The sequence below is a fragment of the Lonchura striata genome, chromosome 3 (genome assembly GCF_050655825.1).
Source record: "Lonchura striata isolate lonStrDom1 chromosome 3, ASM5065582v1, whole genome shotgun sequence".
In the NCBI taxonomy this organism is placed as follows: Eukaryota; Metazoa; Chordata; class Aves; order Passeriformes; family Estrildidae; genus Lonchura; species Lonchura striata.
In genome coordinates this window covers 34,033,730-34,044,250 of record NC_140705.1, presented here as the reverse complement: position 1 = coordinate 34,044,250, position 10,521 = coordinate 34,033,730, and the positions used below count along the sequence as shown (strand labels likewise).

Genomic DNA, 10,521 nt, shown 5'->3' with positions numbered 1-10,521 from the left:
CGGCCCGGCGCTGCCGCCGCCGCTCGGGGCCGCTCCGGGGCCGCTCCGGGCGGCGCCTGCGCGGCCGCGCTCCGGGCGGGGGCGCGGCCCCAGTGCCACGCGGCGGGCGCGGCCCCGCCCACCCGCCAGCCATTGGTCGGTTCCGCCGCGGGTGGGCGGGGCCGCGCCGGCTCCGTGCGGGGCGCGGCGGCGGCTCCGGCGGGATCGCGCCGCGCCCATCCCAGCCATCCCCTCCGGTACCATCCCAGCCATCCCCTCCGGTACCATCCCGTCCCGTCCCAGCCGGGCCGTCCACGCGGCATCGCCGGGGGTCCCGAGGGAAGCAGCCGTGCAGCGGGCGCGTGTCCGGCTGCCCCGCCCGCCCGGCCTGGTGTCCGGGTGCCGCTGCGCACGGAGCCGCCGCCGGGGGCAACAGCCCGGGGACACCGCTGGGGGCTTCCCCGCAAGCGCTTGTCAGGCAGGACACGCTGCTTTGGGCTCGGAAATCCGTGTGTGGAGCCGCGGCCGAGCGCTCTGGGCGCCTGATGTCACGGTGAGAAACGGGAAGATCCACGGGAACTTGTTCGGATCCCTGGATCTAGCCGACCGGGAATCCTGGCTCTCCTCGCCTCGTCCCTGCGTGATCTGCTTATATCTGATCACGGTGTTTATCCGGGGCTCTCCAGGGAGTGTAGAGACTCCTTTCCTGGTGCTGCTCCCCGCTGCGGTCCCGCCAGGGGATTGATGGCAGCGCTTCAGGGCACGCAGCCTCCGGAACGTGAAACTGGTCCCAGCGACTCGTCTCCTCACTCGCATCTGTGTTGCTTCCTTCCCTAGGGATGGATTCCGAAGCCCTTAGGAAGTACTCGGCGCTGCACCCCAGGCCCGCCGGGCTGACCCTGCAGTATGGCACCGCTGGGTTCCGCAGCAAGGCCGAGCAGCTGGATCACGTCGTGTTCCGCATGGGCCTCCTGGCAGGGCTCAGGTCCAAAGCCGTGACAGCGACCATTGGCATCATGGTTACAGCCTCTCACAACCCCGAAGTAAGAACTGACCTCTCCTTAAACATGCGACCGGTTCGGTGGAATGATGTGCAGTGTTTTGGTAGAAGGGTGGAAAGATGTGATCAGTTTGTTGGCATCAAAGCTCATCACAGCAGTGAGAGACCAGATCCTGAAGACATTTGGACCTGCTTAAAGCATTCAGCCTGCTCCCTGTAAATACGATCTCTGGTCTATCTGAAGTTATTTTTCCCCTGTACACAGAAGTGGGGTTTTTCCTCTGTGTAACACAGAAACATTTAATGTTGCAATGTAACTTTCTAATGGTGGGAAGCTAGGAGTAGCCTTGAGAAGAGAAGAACCTTTGAGTAAAATCTGTAACTTTTAAAAATAAACATGAAAATGCAGCAGTTACAAATCAGGCATTTAGAGTTTTTCTGCTAAAAGTGGAGCACTGAAGGTTATTAGAATCTTCTCTTATGTAATTTTAATGTCGAATCAATTTCATACCAAAATTATAAGGGAGAAAGAGTTGGTTACTCCATGTGCTTGTTATAGTGCTTCTTTAGAGGCTTGTGGTGGTTTAAATAAACAGCTAAGCTATTGCGTCCCAGAAGTTCTGCACTTTTAAAGAAGCAATGTGACTGAACCATGTGTTGTCTGTCTTCAAAGAGGTTTGATTAGTTCCCCACTTTTAGACTTACTATTTTTTGTTCTTTCATTTTTCTGCTAAGGAAGACAATGGTGTAAAGCTGGTTGATCCTCTTGGAGAAATGCTGCACCCTTCCTGGGAAGAGTATGCCACACAACTAGCAAATGCAGAGGAGCAGGAATTACAGAAGGTGATAACTGAGATCTGCCAAAAGGCAGCAGTGAACCTGCACAAAGATGCCTCGGTTTTTATTGGTAGAGACACCAGGTAATGACAGAAGGCTGTAGATATGTCCTGCTCTCATGGAGAGTGCTGTCTTCAGGGGAATTGTGTGGGTACTGTGTGGTGTCCACCTGTGTCCAGCACTTCACATGTGTTTGCAGTCCCTGGGGGTGTTGGCTTTCAGATTTATTGGGAATTATCTACAACAGAGAAAGGTTTGGATTTCTTCACAGTGAGTCTAAATCTTGTGGCAGGAAGCTTGTAGAATCTTCCACATGTGCTTCCTTCCCAAGTCCATAGATAAATGCCTTTGCTAGGGTTATCAGATGTACTTGTTGTTTTCCAGGCCAAGCAGCGAGAGGCTGTCCCAGTCAGTTATAGATGGTATCCAGGTTCTAGGTGGTCAGTACCATGGTAGGTTACACTTTGCAATTATAATCATTTAAAGTATTTTTATGTAAACTTGACTCCTTTATGCAGCCCTAAGGCAATGGCCCAGACACATTTCCATCCTTGCTTTTAATAGTTTTATTTCAGGGTGGTTGTATGGCTTTAATGCAAGGCAGGGCAGGGGAGGGTTATGTTTTCATAAGATAACTTGAAAAATTCCATAGGTGTTTCCTGCATTTGTCTGTTTACTGTAAAACTTTTAAGCAACAGTTAATTTAAAATTCTATTCTGAATATTGTTCCTTTTATTTCACACCAGATTATGGTCTGGTGACAACACCACAGCTCCACTACATGGTCTGCTGTCAAAACACCCAAGGGCAGTATGGGAAAGCAACATTGGAAGGTTATTATGAGAAACTGTCCAAAGCTTTTATGGAACTGATAAAACAGGTGAATAGTAGGTATTGTCTTCCTCATGCAAATGTACAAAATTAATCTCTTCCGTTTGTTAGCCTGTTTGGGCCTGAAGTTTCTAATTCAGCATGCTCTAGGTATGGTTTCTCTAGGGTAACAGTTCACTTTGCCCCTTCTTCCCTTGCACTAAGTCTCACTGCTCTGGAGAGTATCAAAGGCACCTGAAGATTGACTGTGCCAATGGAATAGGAGCCCTGAAACTATCAGAAATGAAGCCCTACTTTCCACAAGAGGTGCTAATTCACATATATAATGATGGAACCAAAGAGAAACTCAATCACTTATGTGGTGCAGATTTTGTGAAAGTTCACCAGAAACCACCTGGAGGTAAGTAGTCAGTAATTTTATGTTGCTTTACCTCCTCTGCAGGGTCTGGCAAGGTCCACATCCTTGGGTAAGTGGAGCTCCCTGTTTCTTACTAAGTGACTGCATGAATGGTTCTTGTGCAATGGAAAGAGGGAATAGCATGGCCAGGTTTGGCACATCTTTGTGTAAGTCTGAACTGCTTGGAGGAGCACAGCATCTCTTTGACTGGCTGAAATATGTTTGACAGGCTCCTCTGAATGTTAAGCTGGCAGAGTCCAAAGATCAGTCAGGACTGGTTTAGTATTATTTATTTTACTCCCCTTTGTATTATGAAGAAACACTTTTCCGGGTTCCTGCAGAAGGGCTGGGTTAATTAACAGCTCGGTGCCAGCAGGCTGACTCACTGACATTAACCAGTGAGGAAACTATTTCAGTCAATTTCCTGAGAATTATAAAAGAAAATCTCTGAAATGGGAGAGCAGGCTGGTTTGGATATGAGATTATTTGAGGCTAAACTGAGTTCTCCATTGGACAGCTGCCTTCTCACTGCAGCTGCTGGTCAAATCTGAACACCAAGATATGGTGTTGCTTCCCCTTCCCACGTTGGTTGTGTACTGGAGAAATGCAGTGCTGGGAGCAGCACTGTGGCAGGGTCTGCTGGGGATGGATGCTTGTGCCTCCTGCCTGGGTCCTGGCTTTAACTGTGCCTGAGTCATTTGTCTGCAGACATGTGCTCTGAAAAGAAAATGTGTTTTCCTAATCACTCACTGAAATAAATTACCTGGTTTTGTTTCTTTTCCTGTCTTTAACTTGCATTTGTAACTCTGTGCACTAGGGCTGGACATGAAGCCCAATGAGAGATGCTGCTCATTTGATGGTGACGCAGATAGAATTGTTTATTATTATAAGGACACAGCTGGCCATTTTCACCTCATCGATGGAGATAAAATAGCAACTTTAATTAGTATCTTCCTAAAAGAACTTCTTGCCAAGGTAACATGTGAAATGGATGCTGGCATTCTAATTTTTTAAGTATAAAATAGTCTAAGGAAGCTGTGTTGCTTGGTATGTGGTCTCTCTACATCTACCTAAAGTGAACCACTTTAAAAAGAGATCAGTCCTGTACATCACTGCTGTGGCAAAAAAAGGAGTTTAGAAAGTCTAAGCTTGAAGAGCTGCTTCAGCCAGACCCAGGAAAAATCAATATGGAATGTATAAATACTTGAACAGAATTCATGTTGTGCCTCCCTCTAGTACCCAGGAGTTTTAACTGTACATTTAAAAGTTCTGATTATCTTTCCATTTATCCATTTTGTTGGGCTATGTGCCTATTGGACAGTAAAACTTGGCTTCTTGGTTTGCTCAGGTGAAACAGGACTTCAAGATGGCAGTGGTACAAACAGCATATGCCAATGGGAATTCAACACGCTACCTCCAGGAAACGCTGAAGGTATTCTCCATGTTTTTTCTAGCTAGTTTACATATTTTTTTATTTTAAACGTAAATGCTACTGTAATATGATTGGTAGGAAAATGAAAATCAAACAAAAAAACTACAGTAGTGACTAAATTCTTGGTGGCAAAGGAGATGCAAGAGAGCAGAGCTTAAAAAGTTCTAGTCAGCTTTTATTAATTTAAAAAATGTTTAATGAAATCACTTGGTACTTAAACAAACTGAGGATTTTATAGCTTTACAACCAAGTGAGTCAGTAAAGCCTCCTTGATAGTTTGACACTGATTTTCTGCAGCAAGCTAAATGTTCAGGAATTTGGAGAAAGTATTCTTTCTGTTGGTATGTGAATCTAGTGTGTTCCCTGAAGCTATAAATTAAATTTTATTCTTTCTAGTTTGGAATTTATTTCTTTAATTAGCCTTTATTTACACAGGAATAAATGAAATCTTTTTAAATTGGGCCTGCAGAAATATTTGGAGCATTTTAGCTCTGGGGCCTCAGTGGCCATGAGACATGGGTCAGTTTGTAACAGTCCTTCCAGGCTGGTGCTCATTCCAGCCTGCTGAGGCGAGTCTGTAACCTTGTTGTCATTCTCTGCACACCCTTGGGCTGCAGGTACCTGTGCACTGTGTCAAAACTGGAGTGAAACACTTGCACCACAAGGCCCAGGAATTTGATGTGGGTGTTTATTTTGAGGCAAACGGACATGGCACAGTAAGTATGAGCAGGTAATCCATATGATCAGCCACTATGTCCAAAATTTTATTTAAATCACCTGGAAAAGGAGGTCTTTTCACTTTCTGCTTAGTTTTATAAACACTTTTTTTTCTCCTTGTTTGAAAATAGATTTGGTCACACCTTCTTTATCATAGCATTGCCACCAACTCTTCTGTGCTTCATGGGGGGGTGGGAATTCATGGTAACAATCATTAATGATGGCTATTTGGGCTTAGATGGTAAAAGTTTTGTCCTCACTACTGCATATATGCTAGTTTCATCTTGACAACCTCTTATCTTTTTCTTCTAGGTACTGTTTAGTAAAGCTGCTGAAACTAAAATACGACAGCTGGTAAAAGAGGAGAAAGACAATGAAAAAAGAGAAGCAGCAAAGATGCTTGAAAACATGATTGACCTGATTAATCAGGTAAAAACTAAGAGTACTGAACCACGGTGCTGGCAGGGTTAGCCTGTTTGTGAGCTCCTGTCAGGCTGCTGCTGGGGATTGCTGGAAGCTTCCTGGTGAAGTCCTGCCTGCCTGTTTTTACTGCTGCAGTGTTTTCCCCTCCCTGTTGGCAGACTGTTGGTGATGCTGTCTCGGACATGCTGGTTATTGAAGCAATTCTGGCTCTGAAGGGTCTGACTGTGCAGCAGTGGGACGCCCTCTACGCCGACCTTCCCAATCGGCTGCTCAAGGTCCAGGTGAGTTACCAGCCACGCTGGCTCAGGCCACAGCAGCCTCTGGGGGCCTGCTCACAGCATCTTTTGCCTGCACATATTTTGATGAACTTTATTTTAAAGCTGAAACAGACCATGAAAGGGCAGAAATAGGCCAAAGAAGCTGGGGCAAAAAACAGGCCAAAAACCTCTGGGGAAATTCTTGTCCCCAGAGGTAGGGAGAATGTGGCAGCATTCTGTTAGACACAGTAAGGAAGCTCTGGGCTCTATTTGAACTGGAGGAAACAATTTAAGTTTCTGATCCACTGGGAGAAGCTGTAGCTTCACTTTAAGCTGACGAGGGTGGCATATTCAGAACTAACCCTTTTTTTAAACTGAGCATCTGACCCCTCTCAAGATTTGGTTAATAGATGCTGCAGGGATCCTGGGGGCCTCAAGTGTTTGAGTAGCCCTTGATTAGCTCCCAAACGGAGCTCCTCTCCGGGCAGCACAACATAGCCAACCCTGAATTTCTGCCTTACCCCATTTCTGGTGCCGCAGGTCGCAGACAGGCGCGTTATTGACACAACAGATGCAGAAAGGCGAGCACTGACGCCCCCGGGCCTGCAGGAGAAAATTGATGCCCTTGTAAAGAAGTACAAACTGTCCCGGGCCTTTGTCCGTCCATCGGGAACTGAGGACGTCGTCAGGATCTATGCTGAAGCAGACACACAGGTCAGAGCCTGACTCATTTATGAGTGGGCTTGTTCACATTAAACAATCTTCTCTCTAGCAGGGGGTGATGAAGGAAGTCTGCTTCCACACTTGCCGTTTAATCATGCTTAACAAATGCTAAATTTGGAAAAAACACTGTGATCACAAAAAGTCACTTTGGATTTTCTTTTATTTAGAAAAGTAATGTTAATGTTCTCAATGTTTATCTTCAAAATGAAAATATAAATGTTTATAAAGGCAGATTTAACACCAGATGATTTTGAAAAGACAATCAGCCTTCTGAGAGCTCAGGGTTAAGAAGAAAGTTACCAAAGCAGTCCTTAAAGACACAATTTCATTAGAGGCAAAATAGGAAAAAAACTCTGGCTGCTGTTAAGTTAGTCCAGATCTGAACTTAAAGGTGACAGCAAAAGCAGTGGTCTTGCTCTAACCACTTCCCATGCTCCTACCTGCTTCTCACTGCCAGCATGATGGCAATGGCTGGTGGAGCAATATAGGGAATACACCATTCCCAGGAAAATGCTTGCCTTAATATCATGTATTTGCTCTATTCTTCTCATGCTGGCAGCAGCATAACTAACTTTTCCAACATTCCACAGGAGAATGCAGATGCACTCGCCCATGAAGTGAGCCTGGCTGTTTTCCACCTTGCTGGTGGAAAAGGAGCACCACCACAGCCTATATAATGAATGGCAGTTAAAGCACACAGTTTCCCTTCTCTTTTAATATCACTTTTTTTATCACGTGCTGCTCGGCACAGAGCCAACCCTTCCTGGGAGTAGCAAGGATTGATCAGAACTGAGTGGAATATCACTCTGCTTATTCTTAAACTCCTTTAGCAACTTACCTCTTAATGAGATGTTCTTGCAGTTGGATGTTCCCCTCCCCGTTTGTCTAACTTCTTGTAAAGTCATGGCCACGTGCAGAAGGAATGCTGCCCCTCCCTGCCCTAGCTTAGTTCACTGTCACATTGTGCCTGAAATCCAAACCCACACCCTCAGAGCACTGGCCATGGCTGCAAGACTGGAGCTCTGCTGTGACTGTGCTCACAGCAGCTGCTGCAGGATCATCATCCCCACTCTATCCCCAGTAGCCCAATCATCTGTGGGCAAACAGTGTAAGACAGAGGCTGTCACTAGTCTTCAGATTCAGTTCACCTCATTTTGAGGGGAAAACAATATAATGAAAAAGAATATTTGCAAATAATCTATTATTGCAATATTATCTTCATTTTATGACATGATTTAGAAAGTGATTTGCAGTAATAGTATTTATAACCACATTTGAGAGGAAAGGGACAGAGACAAGTTTGTCTTCTGTGGCCTTAATTGCTCCCCAGCACCATGAAGAGGCTGGGCCAACAGGATGCAATGTTTTAAACACACCAGTATCCTCCTTGGCATACTTTGGTTCAGGGTGTCTACCTCTGACAAACAGTTCATTGTAATCCTGTATTAACTCCTGCCATAATAGCATTTTACAGGTTATTAAATAAGCACAAGTTCCAATAGCTCTTTAAAAAAAGAGACAAAAATAAACTGGAAACAAATTGAAAAAATGTGCACCTTGTATTTTTTTTCATTTTTTTTTAAAGACAGAACTCAAGACAACAGAACATTTACTGTAAATAGTAGGCACCATGATCAATATGAGCTACCAATATTTAAACTTGATTCAGGCCACATCCAGAACTTCTCTTATTTACAAATATTTAACTTAAATACAACATTAAGTATTTCATTACATATAAAATAAGAAAAGAATACTATACAACTGGGAAAGATACAGTATTTCATTTAGATAGTTACACTACATATAGGCTGAGTAGTACCAGTGTGGTTCATGATTTTATGACACCTTCCAGAAAATCCTTCTCAACCATTTCTTCTATCTTCTGTCTTGCTTTGCTGGAGAAGGTCTTGAGGTTCTCCATTTTTATGTCCTTATTCGGAAAACAGTTGGGGTAAAGGACAGGGCTCCCTGAGTGTCCAACACATCTGCTTGTGACTTTGCTGTTAAAAACTTGGCTGAGTACATTGAAGAAAGGCAAGAGCTGCTCAATGCTGCGAACTGTGTAGATGGTTAAAAGCAAGTGACCTGGTTCCCAGTTTAGTGTTTTCCCTGAGCCATCCTCCTCTGGGTTTTTCTGCAAATACAGATGCATGGGAAATAACATAGGACACAACAGGAAAAGCACAGATGAAAACAAAAGGCTAATGTATAATACAGTACTTTTCCAAAGTCCAAAAACATTTGTACTATCCACAAAACACACCAATGCTGAAGTGGAGCTTCCAAAGCAGATCCTCTGTTCACCTCACCATGGCCTGCAGAGGCAGTGGCTGAGAGTGTACAGCTGGCAGTCAGCTGATGCTAATGGAGAGTCACACTGGGCATTGGAGTCCAACACCTCAGCCTAGGGCTGTCCCAAAGCAAGGCAGCCCCCTGTGGAGCTGCTCCCAGGCAGCATCCTGTGGGCAACACAAATGGCCCAAGCTGGAAGGTATGAGCTGCTTCAGCTGCTTTCCAAAGCAGGCTCCTCTCTGGTGACACACACTTCCCCAGCTGATACTGCCATTGGTGATGATAAACCCCAGAGGAGGTTAGAATAGATACAAAGCATTTTTACTTTGTAGCTTGAGTTCAGAGTTTTTGGGAAGGGCAAAAAGCAGTGCTATTTTTAGTACCACAAATAACACACATGGACATTCTGAGAAATAGTTAAGTTATTCTCAAAGGAAAATGGCTCAGTTACTCATTGTGTATTCTCAGAAGAACTCAGTTTTTATGTTACTTCCATGTCATGGGGAGAATGTCAAAGGAAAGAATTTCAGGAACCCCACAAGTGAAGGCAGCAGTCACACACCAGATGCCCACCAGCAGCAGCACACTGCTGTAACCCTGCTTAGGGCTGCCTTAAATATCTGCATACTGAAGTACCTGAGCTCCAGTATCCAGTTTCTTATACAGCTCTTCCCTATTTCCTTTATCTCTGAGTCAAAAACCATACTCAAATCTAGACACTAAGGTACTATCACCACTAGAAACACCTTCTTTGTACTGTTACTGACAAAGCAGTACAGAGAGCTTCTATCATGAAGTAGAATTCCAGCCGTACTGGACTTCATTTTACAAGGAAGGAGAGAAGAAGCACAAGAGGCCTCACCAAAAAGAGCCATCTGTGGATCTACCCCTGTCCCACTGCCCTGGTAGCACTTGTGGCTGAGGCAGGGGGTCCACTTGGTAATGAAAGAAGAATGAAGGGGAAAGGACAGCAGTGGGAGCAGAACAAGGTAAGGATCACTGATTGCACAGCCTTTGAGCAAATGTATTTGTTTAAGTATCATGTCTTGAAAAAAATCTAAGTTTTGCCCTTTAAATGAAGCAACTGTCCTGCAACTGAGAAGCCTACAGGGCATCCATTTTGCAAACCCCAATTAGATTTAAATTCTGTATGAATGTATCTGGTGGCTTGGCTCCCTGCCATAGGGGACCACTATTTGAGCTTTACAAGTCTTCTGAAATGAAAGGCTCACACCAAACCACAGCAAAGGGAAGACTAAATTCCCAACACAAAAGGAGTTGTTGATGCCTCCTTCTTTAAATTAAGCTACTAATTTTTAGAGTTTCTCCTTAAAAAACTAATCATTGTATTCACAGAGAAGTTTCTTTACTGTTTTTGTACAATGCTTAGCATTGCCCATGGTGACAGGATGTGCCTCCAGCACAGAACAAGTGTCAGTGTCACACAGCAGCCAACCAAATGGGCTGCATATGCAAATTCCAACTCGAGCAATGAAATACAACCTGTCCAAGCCATTTCCTCATGGCAGTATTGGCTAAGCAAAAACCACCAATTCCATAGATGCTTAAAATGACAGTTAATTTGATGGAGACCAACCAGGGATTGTGTGTTTCACACATGCAGTTTGAC

At 44.9% G+C, this 10,521-nt stretch overlaps 2 protein-coding genes across 8 annotated transcripts in view; one reads left to right on the top strand and one right to left on the bottom strand.

Moving 5' to 3' along the window:
- The first annotated feature begins 168 nt into the window (after positions 1–168).
- Positions 169–8,153, top strand: PGM3 (phosphoglucomutase 3). 2 transcript variants are annotated; one of them, XM_021546172.4, is made up of 13 exons: positions 169–532; positions 817–1,022; positions 1,715–1,899; positions 2,201–2,268; positions 2,563–2,696; positions 3,090–3,114; positions 3,862–4,019; positions 4,393–4,476; positions 5,094–5,192; positions 5,506–5,622; positions 5,775–5,897; positions 6,414–6,587; positions 7,187–8,153. In XM_021546172.4, exons 2-13 carry the CDS (start codon positions 819–821, stop codon positions 7,271–7,273), a joined length of 1,458 nt encoding a protein of 485 aa, XP_021401847.3. In that variant the 5' UTR covers positions 169–532; positions 817–818; the 3' UTR covers positions 7,274–8,153. The 2 variants fall into 2 exon arrangements, with proteins under 2 accessions (XP_021401847.3, XP_021401839.3); XM_021546164.4 differs by lacking the exon at positions 3,090–3,114 and adding an exon at positions 2,852–3,047.
- DOP1A (DOP1 leucine zipper like protein A) overlaps positions 6,739–10,521 on the bottom strand; it is a 59,724-nt gene continuing 55,941 nt past the window's right edge. For all 6 annotated transcript variants that reach the window (XM_085574784.1, XM_085574788.1, XM_021546111.3 and 3 more), the window contains one exon: positions 6,739–8,733. In XM_085574784.1, coding sequence (XP_085430910.1) covers positions 8,428–8,733 — 306 coding nt within the window. In that variant the 3' untranslated portion in view covers positions 6,739–8,427. The remainder of the gene's footprint in view (positions 8,734–10,521) is intronic.